This window comes from Vanellus vanellus, assembly GCF_965231255.1.
Source record: "Vanellus vanellus genome assembly, chromosome: 10".
NCBI lineage: Eukaryota > Metazoa > Chordata > Aves > Charadriiformes > Charadriidae > Vanellus > Vanellus vanellus.
In genome coordinates, this window is record NC_138915.1 from 3,810,560 (window position 1) to 3,832,303 (window position 21,744).

The 21,744-nt window shown below is 43.7% G+C and overlaps 1 protein-coding gene across 1 annotated transcript in view; it reads left to right on the plus strand.

The window, feature by feature from the left end:
• Positions 1-20,702, plus strand: part of TRPC5 (transient receptor potential cation channel subfamily C member 5) — a gene marked incomplete at both ends in the record, with an annotated part of 66,941 nt that extends 46,239 nt beyond the window's left edge. The window contains 5 exons of the mRNA XM_082488392.1: positions 551-746; positions 16,979-17,185; positions 17,363-17,404; positions 19,144-19,233; positions 19,968-20,702. Of these exons, the coding sequence (XP_082344518.1) occupies positions 551-746; positions 16,979-17,185; positions 17,363-17,404; positions 19,144-19,233; positions 19,968-20,702 (1,270 nt within the window). The remainder of the gene's footprint in view (positions 1-550; positions 747-16,978; positions 17,186-17,362; positions 17,405-19,143; positions 19,234-19,967) is intronic.
• Between the last annotated feature and the right edge of the window lie 1,042 nt (positions 20,703-21,744).

The window sequence follows — 21,744 nt, forward strand, 5'->3', positions numbered from 1 at the left end:
GAAAAGGGGCAAGTGGACGTGATTTCTCGCATCTCCCACCTCACGGTGCCTCATTGTTTTGCACTCTTTGACGACTACGGTCATGCTATACTTGCGGATGGGTTCCCTCAACATTTCGTTTGTAAACAGGTTAACGATGCAGGCACTGATTAAACAGGAGAGTTTATATCTATAGATAAGAGCAGTATCCCAGCATGGCAATTTTGATTAGAAGGAATATATTGTGTCTGTCCTTGGCATGTATGTAGAGTGGAAAAGGGAACCTTGGGTTCCTTGAGGGCAGTTAGGCTCGCTGCATCTCACAAGGATGTGGACAGGGCTCTCAGACAGCAAATGTTGATATGACACGACTGTCGCATGCATTGGCCAATGGGTCACTGTGGCTGCAGTGGAGACTGCGGGAGAATAAATGGCTGTACTGAGCAGTCGCTCTGCGGTGTCCCAGGCTCCCGATGTCTCTGTGTTCTCCACCTGAATACTACCTGACCCAGGCATTGTTTTCCATTCCCCAGAGTCAGGTAGCCAAGTAAAAATTTGGTTTTATTTGCAGACTTTTCGAGACCCTCCAGTCACTCTTCTGGTCTGTGTTCGGTCTGCTGAATCTCTACGTCACCAACGTGAAAGCCAGACATGAGTTCACAGAATTTGTTGGGGCCACTATGTTCGGGACCTACAACGTCATCTCCCTTGTTGTGTTGCTGAACATGCTCATAGCCATGATGAACAACTCCTACCAGCTCATCGCCGTAAGTTATCTCATTCTCTCTTTTTTTGCTGTTATTTTTCTACGTGTGCCTCATCTGTTTGGCTTATAGCAAGTGTGTATCTTCTGGGATGCTGGAGACTGCTGCCCCCAGTTTTTGACAGCAGATAGTTGGGATTTCTACTCACTAGCCTGAATCATGCTTGCGGAGGAGGTTTTGCTGTTTGTAATGCTTCTTAGCTGAAAAAGGCTTATCAGCTGTGATCTGCCCTTGTCTTCTGCAAGGTAACCTCACTGATCACCTTGTCTTTAGCAGCTGATTTACTTTGTAGCAGAGAGGGTATATAAAGGGAAGCCTTCCCACTGCTTCCTGCTGTTTGCTTTTGACTTGCGGGGTGGGCGTTGTGTATTTTTTTCCCTCTTCTCTCCTATTACTAGTTTCTCATTTGAAACCGTGTGTGTCAGGAGCCCAGTCCTGTAATTACTTATTCCACAGTCTTCCCACTGGAATTAGATCATTTCCATCTGTAACACCAACAAGTTTCCTGGCAGGTGACCGTAGACCCATAATCGCAGATTTCTGAGTAACCTCAGTGCAGGATGGATCTGAGCTGAGGCGGCTCAGGGCTGCTAGTTGGCTGTACAGCCAGTTTCAAACTTAACTTTATCTTCATTTGAATGTTCAAAACTGGTCTCTCTACTGTAATCTCATTCTGTGTACCTAAAAACCAATCTGTACATTGATGATTAAATTTGTCAACAGATTGAAAGCTAAAGCAGCGTGGCTCTGCGTGTTCGGGCTCTTCAGGTAAACCACACAGCACCAGTATGGAAGGAAGCTCAATGCTGTGTGCACAGTACTTCAGGTAAACCAGTGGGCACTTAGTTTCCAGTTCTGATGCCTAACAAGACAGGTTTAGAGATAGTGAGGTGACGGAGTGTTACATCATCTGTGAACAGAAACAGGAGTTAGGAAAGTCATTTGTGTCCTCAGCTGGTCACTCAGAAGTACAGGCAGAGTAGAGACTTACTTCTCTGCTTTGGATGACTCCTGGACTTACTCTAGAAGACAGAGGATAAAACAGAAGGAAAAAAAAAAAAAGAACTAGCACCAGCTCTCCTACTATTTCTATTCCCAGCTTCAAGCACAAGTCTCTGGGGAAATGTATGAGTGAGCTCCTGTCCTGGTGAAAGCACACAAAGGAGAGTATCGAGTTGTCACCTTGAACAGGTTCCACAACTGCTGTTGATCATCTGCTGATTCAAGTGGCTCCTAAGTTTAGTTATCCAGTCAAACTGAGCACAGACCCAGTCGAATCGGTGATACTTTTGGACATCTGATCTTTATCACGTTAAAAACGATGAGAAAAACTGGGCCATTGACCTTCCAAATGAGCAGAAAAGCAGCTTATCACAAAGGCATCGCTGCTTTATCAGTCTGTTTCAATGCCTTAAGTGCTTTCTCTTTGTTCAGTGCTTCTCCTCACATTCCAGGGAGACTGGAATGAGGGGCAGAAAACAAAGATGCTCTCCTTGGCGATTTTCTCCCATTCCCCCTCCTTTATTGTCATCAGAAAGGCTTGTCACTGACACAAAGCCCAAACCTAAGATTGGCATAAGAATAGCAGTATTTGCTATTCACCGGGATACAAACCCCTCATCATTCTTTTCCCTGAATAATTTGAGTGCTGCAATGACACGTTACAAACAGTCCCACGTGACTTAGAGAGAACCATCATAACAATTAACTGAAGTGAACGGTCCAGAGTGGACTGTTGTATTAATTTTCGTATATGGAGCAGTTGGGAACCGTGAATTGCTCCATCAGAAAGTATGCCGGTGAGGGACCTGAGGGTAAAGGACTGAACTCCCCAGATAACAACATGCAATTCAGTGTGCAGCCTGAGCCCCTTACTCAGAATTACAGTCAAAATGCTACAGGATACTTCTTTGACACTTAAGTTGTCATATTGCAATTGCTACCGAGAGCAGTGACATTCTTTGGGACGGCAAGAGGCAGTCACTTCCAGCCTCTTCTCGTGCATCGCATGCAGCTTGTTTTTTGAAGCTAGTATTTCTGCATGCTCGCAGCATTCTCTCAGGGGCAAGTTTTCTGCATGTGTCTTCTAAGGGCAAATATCAATTAATCTATTCCCTGAAGAAAACAACTCATTAATAAATGTTGAGCTTTACAACTGTAGGTCATTTTTTTAGCCTCCTGTAATCAGGTCTACCTCTTCCTGAATCGCAGCAGACTGGTTGCTAGACTGGGCATTTCTTCCTCCTGGTATTTATATTACGTTGAATGCACACGGAATGACAGCATTCCAGGGAGGAGGAGCGGAAAGGACCAAGAAGCCCTTGAAGTGGGGTGGAGGTCTTCTTCTCAAATACATCAGTAGGAAATCTTGTGCCATGTGCAGGACTCTGCAGAGAAATAAAATGAACTAGACATCAGGGATGAGAGTGCATCTCTGCTTGTTGATTTCCCTATAGTGGAGCGGCCAGCACATCTTAATTAATTCCACTTGTTAATGAGCCAGTGGCACTGCTGCAAAGCAAACAGTCTTTCTCCCCTCCTTTCTTCCAGGGACAAATATGTTAATGTATTTGTAGCAGTTATTCTTCAGGTTAGCTTTTCTCCATTGTCTCATATATACATGAATTTCTGCTGTCAGGTTAGAGAAAGAAGAATCTAAGCTGCTCTTTCTTCGCTCTTTGTTGCATCTCCCCAGTATGAGGTTTAGGGCTTGGTAGTTAATTAAGCGCTGTAGGCACACAGCATGAAACCACAGGGTATCTGTGGAAGACAGAGCAAGGCAAGCAAAGAGTAAAACCTCCACACAGCTTTGAGTGATTCCTGACTCACAGAAGGAAGAATTTTTCTGCCATAATTCTGTTGTTTTTTTACTAAGCTATTTCAGACTTCAATAAATACATTTTTCCAGGGGTAGCCTGAAGCAGTTTCGATATTGATTTTTTTCATACAGTCCATTTTTCTCTTTTGCCAAACCATTGTCAAGAGCTGGTTATGGGAGGCACTGTGTTTCACCGACAAAGCCAACAAAATCCAAATGCACACCAACATTTCCATATGCTTTGCGCTGTTCCAATGTGAAGATCAGAATGTTCTATACAAGCAGCACAGAATGCAACTGGATGTTACGCACTGCCGGGTCTCTCATCTCAATACCTTCCCAGACGTGACAGAAATGCCATCACCTGGTGTATAGAAGAGGAATATGTCACAATGACAAGAGGAAGGACAGTGGAACTTATCCGAGAGTAGCCAGGTGGCTCCATCATTCCTAAGTGGCAGAAAGTAACAGAGTGGGTAATGAGGACACTTTATGTGATAGGCTGTTTCTCACAGCATTGCCACTTGGCTGCATCTGAAGTTACACAATCCTTCTGCCAGTTTGTAATTTTTTCAAAACAATGCGATAGTGGGTGTTTCTGGGGGTCCTACGGTGCAGGTGCATTTTGCAGGGAATTAGCAATCTATGCATATTTTCTGAAAGCATGTTTCTTATGGACACATCCGTAATATTCTGGGAAGTCATGCAGGAATTAGTCACTGGAACTGCACCAACAGTTCTGACTCTGCAGCTGCAGGAGCAATGGGAAGCAAGATCGATGGAAGAACAGCAACTAAGACCCGAAACCATAGGGCTGTGAGCTCTAATCGGAGTTCCAGGTGAGTTAGGGCAATAAGTGGTGCACAACAGCACTGCAGCACTAAGCATCCCACTGACATATTAAGGAGAGATGTAAGCACTTGCAGCTTTCAGATATTTTAGGAAAGTACAACGATGCTTAATACCTCAGGAATACCATCACATCAAACTAGGTCTGAGAAAAATTACCTCTAACTACTGTGCATGAAAATGAAGGAGTTACAGCTTCAAGTGTGTCATACGTGGTGTATGTGAGATGTTGGAATAATGACTTCACAATAGCAGTATGTATTAAGTTACGAAATTGTTTTGTATATTGTATTTTGTATCCTCCTGTTGGTTTGTACATCTGTTGTTTCAAGGTAGTTCGTATCAGACAGCTGTTACTGCAAAAGACAGCTGCATGTTTAATTTTTTTAAGTGCATCTCTGTGAGTAGCATGTATGACCAAATTAAAGCACAGTTGCCACTGTTCAGCTGGGAGAAATTAGGGCATTGGACACCAAACTAGGAGTGCAGTTTTAAATGATGAAATGAAATAGAGTGGATTAGCACATGTTGTGGCGGACAAGAATGAAAACGATAAACATTTTGCATGGCAAAACAAAAGCTGTACAGTAAACAGAAGCAGTTGGTATGTGCAGCTAAAAATAAGTGATCGCTTTCAGGAAATTTAGACTGTAAGTGTAGGGATGTTGTACATGGAATTTTCTCCATTTTTGCAGAGTAGGGAGCTTAAAAAATAAAGCACAGAGGAATATAAAGATTCTTCACCTCCCTATTACATTGTTTCCAAGATGACTTTGGATTTACGCCAGGAAGTAGTATCAAACTTTTCTTGGTCTACAAAAGAACCAAATTCCTCTAGTTTTCTGCACCAATTTAACTCCCTCAGCACTGTGGCAGTAATTGTTACCCATTTTAATTCACAACAGCAGCAGAAATTCTCTTTCCCACTGTGATCTATGACCCTTAGGACTGTCAAAAAAAATGTTGCACCTCCTCTGCTTGCATGACCGGCATGGTTATTACTTGGTGGTTTTGCTAAGGAAGAATTTTACAAATCAATAAACTTAGTTCAAGATACAGAGTGGGACAGTCCATGCATGTGGCAGGTTTTGGGGCGGTAGATTGTCCCCCTATAGAGGAAAGGGCAGCTCCAAAGCCTGGGCTCAAATCTAAGCTATGGTAAAGCATCAGGAAGCGTTCATCTCACAAGACCCATTTCAGAACCATTCATTTGAATTTCTTAGGAGAAATTTAGATGTGTTTGTTTTTTAACTCTGTCATACAGCAGGAAATGAAATTATGCTCGTTATACCCTTGTTGCCAATATGAGCTGGGATTAATGTCTCTTGAAGCTTTTTACGGTGTAGCAAAACAACTAGGTTCTAGAAAGGGGATTAAATGGCTCTTCTTTGGTTTGCTGGCTGAATGAAGCATCACTCTTTGTCCCCCGGTGTTGTGGCCCTCGGGGGCTCCAGCTGACCAACACGCACATCCTGCACGTGCCGATCCCGTGTTCCGGGTGCAGGTAATATGCTCATGTCTTTTCTTCATTCCGCAATGCAGCTGTAGTTACCCAAATCTCAATTACCGCACTCCCAAAACTCATCTGTGTCATCAGTAATAATTAATTGAAATCGCAAATTCTCCTGAATTTACCCGGTGCCTTTTGTGACATGCGGACAGGCAGATTTCTGCTACATTTTGCCATGGAGTGTGCTAACGCGTGAAGAAATGCTGGCCCCTTGCTCCCTAGTTCCCTCCTGGGTAGCTGTAGCACATCTTTAGAGGAGTGGGATTGATTCCCAAGGCTGGGTGCTCTCTCTGAAGCTTGTGACTGGACGTGGGGGACTCCCAGCACATTTTTATTTGAAAGTGAAGGGAAATACATTGCAGCAGTGGTGTGCCGTGATGCTACCATGCAGCGAGAGGGCTGTGTGTGAAATTAGCCCTGCAGCCTTGCTCTAGACTGGCAGGCAGCTTAATTGCTTTTTGTTAGGAAGCTAAAGTATTCATTTGAAGGTGTAGAACTGTTTGTCTTTTTGCTGGCTTTGGCCTAATTACATATAACCCATGGACTTGAATCAAGTTGTTAATATTCATCTGGTGTTTGCAGTGCCTCTAAATGGAAGGACTCGATGTGCTCTGACTTCCCATGCTGCATCTTTCTTCTGTTGTTAGACTAGACAAAGCCAATTCTCCTTCCTAGGGCCCAATCCTGCAAACCCCTGCTCATACGACTATTGTCACCAGGATCAGAAGGTTAATCCTTTCTGTTGTTTTTAATCTTTGCAAACCCAGATATTTATCTGACCCTGCGTACCACCATGGCCAAACCACTCCGGGGCTTATTCAGAGGAGCAGAAACGTTACATTTAAGTATAAACCAAGATGAGCTTGCGATCTGTAGATGACCCCTGGCTGATTTAAGATATTACAGGGAATTTGCTGGCGTTTATATGGGTGGGTTCTGTTTTCTTTGGTGTAGTTAACACACCGGTGCCCTGCATGACAGGTCAATAATTCTCTGCCCATTACGTGCGAAGCAGCACAGCAAGGTTTGCTCTTGCTACATGATAGAAGCTGATGTATCCAGATGGAACCACATAGGTTGTAGCCCCCTGCATTATCCCATCTTTTATTTAGGCCTGACAAGCTCAATTAGCATTATCTTGCGCTTCTGCATCAAGGGGACTTTTGTTAAAAAGGCAAAAGAAAAGAGGAAAAGTGGAAGATAAAGGAAAAATATTACTGAGGAAAAAGCAGTGAAAAACTGAAAGGGATTTATCTGGGAAGAGGTTTCACCTGATACTGAGCAATGGGAACAGCTATATTAAGAATCCTCTGAAACGTGACTTTTTAGATGCCAGTGCTTCACAGATTTCTTTTGCAGCACGCTGCAATCTAGCAAATAAGTTGACGCTGATTATATAGGTGAAACAGGGATACCTACAACTCCATCCAATTAAATGGGAAGATGTCTAATAACCTGGATGATGTGCTGTGGCTCCTTGTCTGCATTTCTGTTCTCCCGTCCGGTCCCCCGCAGCTCCTCAGCTGCAGATCCTGCTCTCACAATCTGGGGAAGAAACAGGGGCTTCATCTCCTGATCAGTGCTGTCTGCACAGCTCAAGATTCACTAAGAGACTTGAGTGATCTCATACATTTATAATGGTTCCCTTTCTTTTGGTTCAAGGATATATTTAAACGAACGGAATGTTTAGCTAGGATTTTTCATTTTTGAGCAATTTTTCAATTTCTGGCAGCTAAGCTCATGCACTGCATGTAAATGACTATGCAAACAGGCTGACTTCCAGAGGTGTCGGGCACTTGCTTCTCCCACTGGTGCTATGACCTTTACACAGTCAGTAAAAGACACAGTCCAGCTTCACTCCTTCACTGAGGAAAGGCAGTTTACGGCCAGTCATAAAAGAGCAAAAAGAGCATTTGGTACCTGAATACATGTACACAGTTTCATTGCTTAACTATGGAAGTTTGGGAATGATGATTTTATTTTTCTGATTACTTGAGGATGGGATTTAAGGGCTGTGTATATATGTGCATAAAAAGGTTGTAAAGCCTAAGGAGATACAGTGAGGCTCAAGGCTTTGATTTAGAGAAATTCCAGCAACACATGAAACCAGCTCCCAGGGTCAGAGCAGTAATGAATTTACAGTGTTAATACCCCTCTAGTGAGCTCTGTGTGACCAGATATTCTGGTAAACATTTTTGTAGCATAGGAGTCAGTGGCAAAGACCATGGAATGTGCTTTGTGATTATTCATAATCAGAGGTCAGATCTAAAAGTTACAAATGGCCCTAAATAGCACCTTAACTAAACTGTTAGACCTTTAAATACATTTGTCGCAGCAGCTGACATCACATTTCCCAGCTGAAATCACATCCATTTAATGGCACAGACTGGATCCTGGGATCCTGGGATCTGAAATTTACATGTGGATCCAAACTGGGATTTTTCTTCTTGGGACTAACTTCTCTTGGGAGGAAAGAAAAAAAAAAAAAAAAGAAACAAAATAAATAAAGAGGGGTACAGAGAAATACCTGATTCTCCTTTGTATCTGGTTCCCACCAGTCCAGCAATACATTTCAAGACATTTTTTCCTTGGAAGAGTCAAATCCCAGGCTGACCGGCTATAAAGAAAAAAATCAAAGATAATACTCTGGAAAAAGTAAAAGTAGTAATCAGTCGAAGTTGGGGGAGTGTTGCCATGGTACTAACAGAGTCATCAACACTCAAGCCCTTTGGGTTAGACATACCTTCTCAGCCGGCCATTTCTCTATAGGCACGTGTGAATTACTTGATTTTGACCTGGCTGGAGGCAGTTAACATTATCAGCACAGATGCACCTTATCTCTCTGACTTTCAGCATGAAAAGAGGCTCTTATCAGGCAGTGATAAAGGAGAGAGAATGGATGGCAGGAAGAACAAAGCCTTAGTGATATCTTTCTCATTGTTTCTTCCTGCTGAGGCTTTTTTAGGGAACTATTTGTCTATATGACCTTCCTACTGCACTGATTTATTTGATTATTAAAATAAAAGCTGAACTTTGCTGGAATGAGTCAAGAAAAAAAAAGGTGTCAGTTCAAGTAATTTAACTGTGCTAAAACCAGCACAATCCACAGTTCTCGTGTGTTTTCTCAAATATAATATTCCCTGGCCTTCTCATTAGCTATCGTTGTTTCCATCCAATATGCTGTTGGGAGATGAAAGGTAATTGATATATATAACCTAAATACATTGTGGAATGTAGTGCATCACAAGCTATAATAAAAATTTTAATTATGAATATATTCTGCACATGGAAGATATAAATAGTAGAGATGCTAAAGCATGCATTTTCCAAGTACAAACAAACTGCTTCCCCAGAGCTGGGAAAATCAGCCAGCTCGCAGTAAGGAGGTCCATTTTGGGGAAGCGATGGCCAGCGCAACAGCTCATCTAATAGGTCTGGTCTGGTGTCACTTAGGAGTGAATGCCTGTGCTCTTCGCTTGACCTCGTGTATTCAGAAGCCATTAGTGATTTTCTTTTCCATTGCAACCAGTGACCTACCCTATTTCCATGATTTCCGAGCCTCTCTGGCCACGGTCCAAAGATGGAGTCCTTTATCCATCTTATTATAAAACACGGTTGCCGTGCTGTATGTCTCGTTGACACTGAACTGGCCATTCCCTTGATCTGTTTGAAGTGATTTACCTGCAAAATTAAGGGAGCTTTTCCTAACTTCCTCTGTTACGTGTGTTCTTTTATGGGCTCTACCATGACTAGGATCTTCATCCAGCTTTCAAGTTTTTAAGGCTTGCAATCCCATCGATGGCATATATGAAAGGTCTGCTATGTCAAAAATGAGATTTGGGGTGTTTTCTCCCCCTGTGCTCTTTTTGATTTCCTCACCTAAGGGCCTTGCTGCCTTCTGCCGTTTACCAGATAAGGATAGCTCTTTTCTGAAATCAAGTCTTTACCTGTATCCTGGCCCAAGAATTCACTTTTCTTGTATCCCAGTGCTGGTATTCATTTATGAGTATTTCTTCAGAACCTGCCTATGCTTCATGAACGTGCTTTTCCTTTTCTGTGCTGGAAGCAGAAAACAGCCCGCATCCCCGGCTGAGCTGCTGCCCCGGGAGCAGCTCCCCCTGCCCGCGCCGCACGTCCTGCCCGCGCCCGTTGGCTTTGCCTGGCGTGCTGGTGCACGGGGTTTGCTTTGCGGCTCTCCGGGCATGTCTTCCCTCACATCTGGGCGCTCCTTCGCTTTGTGTGTGTTGGTTCGCATCTGCCGTGGGCTTGTTCTCCCCAGAGCATTGCCACACGCTCCTCTTCAAAGCCGTGTGTGGTTGGCATGGGGCCACCGCAGCTTCCCTGGTGGGGACGTCTGGTTGCTGGTCAGAACTCCGGTTGCTTTACCAGTGCAGCGTGTGATTTTGTGCGAGACAGTACTTTCATCTCTTCTCTTGCTGTCTCATTCCCTAACCGTTCTAATTGCTTTTTCTAATGCTAGATTGTCCTCCTTTAGTATTTTTTCTTGTATTATTTTTGAGATTGATCCTATTAAGTTCTTATCCTTCAGTATGTCATCCCCAGCTTTGAAAGCAAAGTCATTTGTCAGCTGCAGCTGAATTACCTATGCATTAATTGCCTTTGTAGGTCCCTGATTTTTCTCGCAGACTTTTTTTTTTTTCTTTCTATGACATCAAGCATCATTTACCTCAAATAGCCTGCTTGGATTTTTGCTGCTTGCTTCTCTGAGCTTGTCATTAAACCCCCAAGCTCTGCTGATGTTCTTACCAGTTTGCCCAACACATACAACAAAATTAACAGCTTTGAAACTGCACAAGAGTTGTCTGTGTCAGGTTCTGTAAAGATAAACTTTCTCCTGACCCTCTTTCTGCAAATCTTTCTGTTCAGGACACACAAGGGTATATTTCTTGTGCTAGCCTGCTTGAAAGCCATTGCTGATATATTTTCTGTGCCGTTTCCCTGCTCTGGGTTTAGCAAAGAGCAATAAAGAGGCACGTGAGATAGAAATATACTAAACAGGGTTTAATGACTTCTCCTACACTTCACAGTGCAGCTAATTACGCAGCAAAACCACCACCTTTGAAGTTCCTGTGCCTCTCAGGCAATGAGCCTCCCTTACTCAATAAGCTGCAAATAAGGTATGTCAGCGAGCACCTTTCAAAGGTGAATGCCCGTCTCCTCTTCCTTCCTCCAGGAGAGCACTACAGCTTAGGCACTTCCTAATCTTCTGGGGCTGCTGCTGGCACCTTCTGGGACAGCAACAGAGAGCACTCCGGCTACTCCTGATGCAGAAATAACGCTGACTTCTGCCAGTGTTCCCGGCACAAGGGGAAAGCTTCCAGTGCCTCCTTCCGAGGCACTCAGCCATGGCCAGCCAGCCTGGTCCCGAGGGCATTGTCACAGCCATCTATATCTGCATCTGACAGGCAGCAGCCTGATTTTCAGCTTAGCCCATTGACTGTTGTATAATAAAACACAAGAAAGGCTCACACAGCCCTTTTTGTGCCAGCTAGAAAGATGCTAGTGAGCTTTATACATTATTCTTTCCAAATGGGCGTGGGGAGGATTTGCATCCCAGGAACACACTTCTTAGAGGAAGGGGCAGAAGCCCTTGTGCACCTCTGTGTACCATAGAGGAGCTTAAGCAGCTGATTATTTTGTGGTTGTTTTACCGTGGATAAGTTTGAAGATGTCAGAGTGCCTGGCTGCCGAGCGTTAACATCATCTCAGCATTATGTTTTAGCTGCATGTTTGTACCAGGGCTCTCCACCAGCCTAACCGAGAGCTAACCACGGCATGCAGGGAGCTGCCATCATCCATTTCAGCCCATCAGCCCTGAGCTAACATAAACTCAGGACTATCCCAATGCTTTCAGGGATGCTGAAAAGTCAGGAGATCGTGCTCCCATGCCCTGATTTGCCACAGGCTTCCCAAGGGACAGCCCTGTCCTTCAGCTCCTGTCTGCTACGTTAAAAGTAACAGCATTTTCCTCCATCAGCTTTCCAGCCACAAGGGAGCTGAAATACTTGACAATGTTGAGGAACCCAGAGGCTGTGGCAGTGGTGGCCATCTCATACAGAGAACTGAAACAGTCTTCCATTGCTGGGGCTCTGCCGGCTGGTCAGTACCAGCTGAGAAGCTGGCCGTTATTTGGCAAAGTATGATCTAAACCATATGGCCCAGCAAGGAGATGGTGATGGAAATCTTTATAGAAAACATTCCACAAAATGTAAACAACAGATTTTCTACATAGAGATAAAGATGGAGATTAATGCTTGAATTATCCTGGATAATTAGTGTAGCAGGTAATTATTTAAAATCTGGCACATCTGTGAACACATCACTGACTGAATTAAAAAATCCTCGCAACTGCTACAGTAAGATGGCTTCAGCGATCCCACAGGGAAATCTTTATGGGAGATTAATTCTCACTTCAAATGGCAGAGATTTGCAAGAGGATTATGTGGCCAGTATGACACATTTGCATTGTGATAGTAAGCGACACTGTTTTTTTCTCACAGAGAAGCCAAGTGCTGGTTTCTTTGAGTTCATGTGTTCTTTGAGCTTGAGGGCTCGGCCCTCTTAAGAAGTAGAATGTTTTATAGCTGAAATGATGAGCAGTGCTTGAAAGAAAATGGTGACAAGGACAAGAGCAACAGAAGCTCAAAAACAGGACAGCGAAATCCAAACTTGGATTTAAATTCCTAAAGCAACAAGGTCACGCTTGAAAAGCTGGTAGATATTTCTTTAGCTTATTATAAATGTTACCAAAAAATTGTCATCTAAGAACACTGTATAAAACAGCACAGGTCTGTGAGGATCCTGTCCTCGCTCTGCAGTGCTCGAAGCTCCTCACCACGGCAGAGCGCTGCAGGGCACATCTCACGCCGCTGAGCTCCCCTTGGTGCATGCCCTCTGCCTGTCCTCTCTCTTAGGAAACCCACATCTGCTGAAGCCTCCCAGGGTTACGTCCGTGCTGGCTGTCCCTGGGAGCAGGCTCCAACACGCCATCTCCTGTGACCCATCTCTGTAAATCTCATGCAGCACTGCTGCAGGTGGCACTGAACCTTCCGGCAGCAGGTCCAGGCTTGTCCACTGCTGTGTAGCTTTGCGGGGTGCATGGCACAGGCTGAGCAAGGGAAAGTCCCTCGGGTTGGACTCTCATGGTAGGAGTATTCAGGAGCTCACTTGTGTTCACCTATGTGCAATCTTTGCAACAGCTTTGACGCAAAGCAGGCTCAGCCTCGGGCAGCTCTCAAAAGCATAAATCTTGCTCAGTAGCCTGTAGTCACTGGGGAGACGCAGCAAAAACCTGGAGCAGGTCTAGTGGTCCACTGGGTCATGTTCACAGCCAATGCAATGGCTGATGCACTGGCTGTAACTCACAAGTGCTTCAGGTATGAATTGCGTATCGAACGACTGCTGAAGTGTGGTACTCTTGGTACTCAGCACAGGGAGGAGAGTTAGGAAAGCTGTAGTTTTGTGTGCGGATTTTAGTGCTTACAGCACTAAAGAGAGCTCTAACCAAGAAAATGGTGGCTTCCTGGCGCACAAAGACATTCTCAGTAAAATTGAAATGTCTCTTTCCAATATTTCCAACACAAAACTGCTGTCAGGAGCTCTCATCTGATTTGCTCAGGTTCTCAAAACATCAAGGTGAATAATTGAGACAGGCTCAGTTTGTAAACCCTGGGGAATTCACAGCAGCAGAAAAGAGAAAGAAAAGACACTTTAAGCCTTGTACAGAGGGTCTGTCTTTTAAGAGAGGTTATATTGCACTTGTTGACTGAAACTGCACAGGAAGAAACACAGCTGGGGCTGAAGCCAGCATCCACCAGCCTCACCCACAAGACACATTAAGATCAACAGGGATTTGTTCAGACCAAACACAAGACTTGTCCAATGAGAAACTCTTGCTAAGTTTCACAGCGCTGCCCTGCACCTGCCTTCAGCCCCTTCTCAAGCTCATGGAGTCTCCTTAAGCTATTTTAAAATGAAAGAACAAAGAAAACACTGTGCAGAAAAAAGCTTTTTAGCCCTTTTCTTCCTTCCTTTCCCAGAAACTAATTTGCAGTCCCTAAGCTATAGACTTGCCTTATCCTCCCCTACAAACAGTGTCCAATATCCACTGCTAAATCACCTCTGCCCAGGACATGCCCTTTTTATAATGTGCTGAAGGAAATTGCCACCAAGTCACCACACCTGATCCCACCCCACCACTGACACTAGACCTTTGATGGACCTTTGTAGAAGGGAAGGGTGGATTTATAACCTTCTCCAAACTACTTTCTCCCTTCTGACTCCTCAGTTAACACCTACTTGTTTATTGACAAAGAACTTAAAATATCCATGTGTCTATCCAAAATAACAGTCTTTGCACTCTCCTTCAGCTCCTGCCTTACCCTAAACTCTCCAGCCGCCCCAGATAGCGCTACCAGGGTTGCCAGGTGTCCATAGTTCCTGCAGACCCTGAGAAAAGCTTATTCACAGCAGGGCTGGATAACTCAGTACTGGTCTTGTGCAGCTATTCCCCTACAAAATGCTTTAGGTGCTTGATAGAACAAGAGGAAACGGCTTCCAGTTGCGCCAAGGGAAGTCTGAACTGGATATTATGAAGAATTTCTTTACTGAAAGGGTTGTCGTGCATTGGAATGCGTTACCCAGGGCAGCGGTGGAGTCCCCATCCCTGGAGGTATTTAAGGGTCGTGTAGATATAGTGCTTAGGGACATGGTTTAGTGGTGGGCTTGTCAGTGTTAGGTTAATGATTGGACTAGATGATCTTACAGGTCTTTTCCAATCTATAAGATTCTGTGATTCTGTGAACCAGCAATGCCCCTCATCTGCAGCCTTTCAGGGTGCAGCTACCATTGGGTTTTCCCTGGTACGAGCAAGTCCATGGGCCACTGCAGCTCAGGCCCCTTCTCTGCCAAGAGAGATTTGATCTCCTGCCTTCCCCGTGGGCAGCACACCCTCCCCAGCGGCACCTTCCCTCACTTGGCGTGTCATTCGTTGTCCTTCTTCTGGAGACTGTTTCAACTGAAGTTGCCCAGACTAAGAAACGTTCAGGTAGAAAGATGGGCATGGTTGAGCCTTCAAGATTGAGCCTTCTGGAAGAGGCTGGAACAGCTCTGCCTTCAACTCTGCACAGCTATCAGGCAGCAGTTGTCCTGTGGGCTGGTTGTGGACCTCAGAGCACTAACCCAGAATCTGGGAAGGAGGAACAGCAGCTGCATGGCACCAGCTTGTCCTGCTCTCCTCTAGCTCAACTGAGCTTGCTGCAGCCTGCAGGTAGAGACAAATGAAGAAAAAATGAGCAGGACGTTGTTTTTTTTCTGGTGGCAATTATCTCTATGGTGCAAACTTAATTTTTTACTACCCAGAACTTCATTTCCACCAGCATCAGCTTCTAATGCTTCATTGTGATGCCACAGTTTCCCTGCTTATGGGGGTCTGATAACGTATGAAGCAAAAAGGGGCATGGCAGGCTGCTTCTGTGAGTCTACCTACGGCTTGAAAACAGCCCTTTCAGTAAGTTGGCAGGGGATAGTATTGTTCTGGGCTGATTCAGACCATCTGCAGAGACTAATGTGCCACTGGGCCACTGAGGCAGTTGTTTTAAATTGAGAGCTGCGTATAATTTGAATACACTACTAAAATGGAGTTCAGCTGCACCTCACTGTCAAAATGTGAGCATATTTTACCCATGTCAGAGCACTGGAGCATAGCCAGAAAGCCAGTGTAGTAATTTTTCCGGCATGATGTTCAGCCATATTTTATTAAACTCCCTGTCCTACTCTTCACTGCGTGTTTCCCAGAGCTGCTGCCCTGCAGCATCCCTCGCTCAAGAGGGCTGCTTGTTCCAAACTGCTTGAAATCTCCTCAGAAACTTAAAATCCTACACTGTCCTTTTCTCCTGCCTTGCACTGTTACTTAACCTAGATAATCACAGCTTTGGTTTAATATCATGCCAGGTACTGTTAACATAAATGCTGAACAGCTAAAATGTCATAACCACCAGCTTAGCACCATACTCTGCAATGATAACAATAGACAAATTTACTATTTAAATTTAGGGTACTATTGTAAGCGGTGTTCAGTACTGCTTGGCTTGAAGGCTTCAAACTATTTCCTTCCTTTTCTGTCTAATGTCAGAATTTGTGCAGAACATACAAAACAGTGACATTTTTTAAACTTTAAAACTAGCACGAAACAGCACGAAATCAGTTTTGAATAGCTGCAGCATCTCTCTGAATCCAGGCTGTAGGCAGATGTCTCTGCCCTGATGTTGAAGGGAATATGCAGTTTGTTACTGGGCCGAACAGCCTCTTGACTCCATGGACTAGACTGGAACTGGCTTAATTTGGGGATCACCATTTTGCAGTCTGCAAGGTCAGTGTCTCGCATAGACTCAGGATTCCTTTCCTGGTGACTGTACAGACCGTGTGCCTATCATTGCAGCTGTAAAAGGATGCTACTAGCTTTCCACCTTTACTTTGTTAGGATGAAAAACACTAGAGCTGATAAGGATAATGCAGAGGCAAGATTTAAAATATGGCATGCATAAAATGTGTCACTTCCTTATCAGAGATGAATTAATGGATGCTGTAAAAAAACCCAAACAAATAAAAAAACACTATGAAAGATCTTTTTCCGGGGAAGAATACGAGAATTCATTGGATTTGGACATGAGAAACAATGGTTTGTGATAATAAAAGTGCTAGCAAAAAGCAAAAAAGAAATATGTTTTCTTACTTCTTGTATTGGCAAACTCATAAGCACAACCTCTAAAGGACGAAGCCGGGCTTTAGCATGTGAAATTGCTTTTGCTGAATATTGCGATCATCTCATTTCTCAGTGGTTGGTAATTTACACGCCAGCTGCATTTCACACTGCATTTTTTTAAGTACACCCCCAGTGAGGGAGATGGAAGAAGCGATACTGCTTTGCCTGCAGCTGGAGAAATCCTTTATTGCTCCCACGTCACCTCCTCAGCCGCTGGCATTTGCTCCAGGAAAGCCTGCCTGAAGCTGTTGATGGTCTCTTTCCTTCTCTCATAGGACCATGCAGATATTGAGTGGAAGTTTGCACGGACAAAGCTCTGGATGAGTTACTTTGATGAAGGTGCCACTCTGCCCCCTCCTTTTAACATTGTCCCAAGTCCCAAGTCAGTCTGGTACCTTTGCAAGTGGATTCACAATCAGCTGTGCCCAGGCAACGACTCTGACAATGAACAGAAGAGGCATGAAAACCTCAAAACATTCACAGTAAGGAGCTGCATGGTTTTATAGTTCATTTTCTGAGGGTGCTTGTGCATGTTCAGGATCGCGAGGGCCACTGCTCCGCTGGTGCAGAAGGCTGCTGGATCATCACTTGCAAAGAGCCATCAGGAGCTCTAAAGACAGGACTGAACTGGTAACATATCCGTGCCTTTCTTTTTCCAGGAACGGCATGCTGACAACCTGATTCAGAATCAACATTACCAGGTAAAATCTTGAGCGCATAAAGTTTTTACTTGCTGTTTCTTCTTCCTGCTCACTTTCTATTACCTCGATTCTTGCTTGCTTCTAGAATATATTTTGCTAGGTGTAGGTCCTCTAAGAGGATTTTGCTTATCATGGATTAAAACATTTTCTCATTAGAGGAGGGATGGTTCAGTCAATCACTCCTAGCCTTTCATCCCCTCTGAAGTAGTGGAAAACTTGCCAGTTATCAGTCTGGCTGCTGAAGTCAAAGGTGAAATCCCCACTGCCATCAGAGGTACCAGGCTGTCACGCCATCCTGACTAAAACTGTTCCTGCAGTATTTTTACACACTTTCGAATTGTTCCTCCCTGCTCTTTTTTGTAAAGCATCCCTAACTCAAACAGTGATTGGGATTTTCTTCTGGTTTGGACAGCTGAGGAAGGAGGAATGGTTCCTTTGTTGAATTTTGCTTGGTTTGTTTATTGTCAGCCTGCCTGTCATCAAGTGCTCATTATAAGTCAACCTACAAAAGGGTGAAACTGTATTAAAAACACCAGCTTCAGTACTGGAATTCAGTGTGATGTATTAATTATGTCAGCACTGGAATTCAGTGTGATGTATTATGCCAGCATGCTGGAAGAAAAAAATTTCTCCAGAATGTTAGGTGGTATGTGACACTATACTGTCAAAAGCCATTAGTAATTTGTCTTACTTAAGACATCTCCTGCTTTTTGAAGAGTATTTTTATCTGAAGTTAATGTTTAACATAATTAGTCACTTTTGACAACAAACATTTGGTAATTTCTGACTTCACAGCATGGCTTCTGGGTACCAACAGTGGGATCTCATAAAAAAACCCAACAGTAAAACCGTGGTGCAGAGACCATCTTTGTGCTTGGTGCTGCTCAGACTTGTTATCCCTATTTATGACACGGGGGAAAATGAAGGGAAGGTTTGGAGTTGTCTCTTCTGTATATAGAAATCAACCTCTGTGTATGCTGGCCGGCACAGATAAACGTAAAAGCTCAAAGTACCAGTTTGCTTATGTAAAGCCAGCAAGGAGGTACATGAACACAGAGCAAAACAGATCTCATCCTACCAAAAGTCTGTACTGTAACAAACAGCCCAGGTAACACAGAGGAGTGAGAGCCCTTAGAGAAGTCACCAAGCGTGTGATGCAGTCCTACCAGCACTGTCCACAGGCGCTGCAGCAGCCTTGAAAGGAGTTTCTAACCTGCCATTAGGGAACGCCCAGGCAGCTGGCAGATGTGGTTTAACGTGAATGTGCATTGCTCCGTGGGGTCCTGGCTGTTCTTCGGGTTACTTGTCATCAACATATCTTCCTTGGCTTTCAAATACTTGATAAACAATCTTCAAATGGCAAACTTAGCCTATCAGGATACACAGCATACACACATGAGATTGGTAATCTTAAAAACTTTCAACAGCTGAGATTAAATGGCTTAAGGACATTTGAGAACATCAAGAATTTTTTCTCAGCTACTTTTACATACACAAAACAAGTACAGAATACCCGCTTGCTATAGTTAACAACTGAGCATTCAAGATGGAAGGCATATAACCCTTTCCAAAGGTTTGTTCTGTTTAAAAGAAAGAGTTCTGTTTCTAATGGTTAAGTAATTTTTTCTTAGACAGCAGAGTCAGGACAGCCACTGTTGGTAAGAACTCGGTGAAATGCAGTAGGAACAGAGTTTGGTCTGAGTGAGCCGTTGAATCACTCGTATTGTTTCCTATTCTAGGAAGTGATAAGAAATCTTGTGAAAAGATACGTTGCAGCAATGATAAGAACTTCCAAAACCAATGAAGGTTTAACTGAAGAAAATTTCAAGGTAACTTATTATTCCTTAATAATAATAATTTATTACATTAATTCAAGTAGCAACTCACAGAGTTTGCACTCAATTGTCAAGATGATTTGTAACCTGCTGTGGAAATAGGACTATTACTGGAGCTGGGAATACATATGATGTGTATGTGGGTTTTTTTGGGCAGAGAATATTCTTATTCAGGTGTCTTCTCATATGATCACCTCCCAGATTTTAATATACAATATGTTACATAGAGAAGAAGCTTTGGAAATGGTAGGAATGAAGTATCTGATTTGAGTCAACATTACATTCCTAATCCTAGACCAGACAGAGCCAAAGAGTGAGTCCGGGTTAATGAATATGAAGAACGTTTACCAACAAAGTCAGAGTTGGGCTGATCAACTAAACAGGATTCCTGCCATATTTCTAAATTTCAGCAGTGCTTCCCCTCTTCTATAACTGTCCTATTTGACTTTTTTGAGGGGTGAGGGGGCTAGGCAGGGGGGGCTGGTCAAGAGGGCTCGTCACACAGCCTTTGGAGACAAAGACCTTATGAGGTCTCCAATTCTCAGCATTATCAGTACGTTCTTTTTGTGTGTCACTGAATAATGAAGATGTATTTGGTGTTCTTCTAAATGTGATTTGGTATCAGCCATCTGCATAACTTTGAACAGCTCTCCCAGGGGAATGCGATCATTCTTTCATGTCACAGACAAAGCTGCTGAGTGTAAAACTCATTTCTCCTCTTGCCCTAGGAATTAAAACAGGACATCTCCAGTTTTCGCTATGAAGTTCTTGACCTCTTGGGAAACAGGAAGCCCCAGAGGAGAAGTTATTCTACCAGCAGCACAGAGGTGTCCCAAAAGGATGAAACAAATGAGGATGGTGCTGGAGAAAAATCCAAAGCCAAGAGCGTGTCTTTCAATGTAGCCAACAAGAAAAAGGACTTCAATGTATCTGCTCTAATTAAAACTATGTCTGGCATCAATATGGTGGAAGAGAAGCCAAAAAGCAATGGGATCAGTAAGCGCTCTTTTGTCCGAAATGGAAATAGAGTTCAGAGACTTTCCAGCTCCAAGAAGGAGTCCTTTAAGAGACTGGGTCTGCTTTTCTCCAAGATGAACGGACACGTACCTGAACCAAATTCAGAACCCATGTACACTATTTCAGACGGAATTATTCAGCCACACTACATGTGGAAAGACATTAAATATTCTCAGATTGATAAAGAGAGAGAAGAGAATTGTTCCAAAAGTGAAATTAACCTCAATGAGGTAGACTTCAGTGGGAACACAAGACTTACAGGACAGAGCAAGGAGTGCCCTGTGGTTTGTACCAGCTCCCTTCACTGTGCTTCCAGTATTTGTTCCTCTAATTCCAAACTTATAGACTCGTCAGAGGATGTGTTTGATTCATGGGGAGAGGCTTGTGACTTGTTTATAAACCAGTGGAAAGATGGGCAGGAGGATCACGTTACAACGCGGCTATAAGAAAAGCTATCCTAACACTCACTGGAAAACTTAGCCAATTATTTGTAATTGTTTGCTCTCATCTGATTTGCCATTACCATTTCCTTTCTGTCCATAGATGGAAAAAAAAAAAGTGTAAAACTACTTATGTTAGCCTATTTTATAGCCATCTGCACCTTTTTTTCATCTACTTTTTTTGCACTCACAACTACTAAACTAAAGGTTTCATCATTTATAAGGTCACTATAAACCACAGGAATCCCTTCGGATGCAAGTCTTATTAGTCTTCAAACCCACAGACTTCAGACATGCTGGTGGCCCAGTAAAGTATTCCTCCAGTGCTCTCATCATCATCCCACTGCCGCTGGGTTATCACTGCTGCTATCCAACGCGATTGGCTCTATGTCCTGCTCGATTTCGCTCGTCAACCCAACCAGCTGGTGAGCAGTGGCTTAACAGGAGGCTGGGAATCATATTTAAAATCTTTTTAGAAAAGGTTTCAACTTACAACTGCTTTTTGTTTTCTTTAAGCAATATGACCTCTGATTCTTTCAGTTGTATGTGTTTTTTCAGGTTGTTTATTATATTAATATTGTAAACTGTTACTGAATAAGAGACCCCTTTGATCATCCAGCTAGAACATGTTATGATTTGCATATTTACCTAATTCCCATAAGAAATTCCCCCTGTAGGGAGCAGAATGACCTTCCAGTTAGGCTGACAGTGGAAGCCAGCCCCTGGCCTTGCTACCAACTTCTGTGTAGATGAACTGACCCAAACCCAGCTGTGGCTGCTTGAAACCTCAGTGTGGCTCTTATATTTCTAATGGGCTGAACCAAAACACAGCCCTGAGCCTTGCCCTTATACCCTACCCCTCGAGCTGTATCTGTTTTTTGGAATTCCTAATCTTACTTCCACTGCTGCATTTGCTTTTTGCTGCCTCTCTGATGGATGTCAGGCTTTAGGAAGAAAACCATCCTTCTAGTATATGGCAAGTGCTAAGAGAGATTGTCTTCCCTGGGCCTGTGAGCTGCATTTCTGAAAAGCAACCAAGCAATAGCAG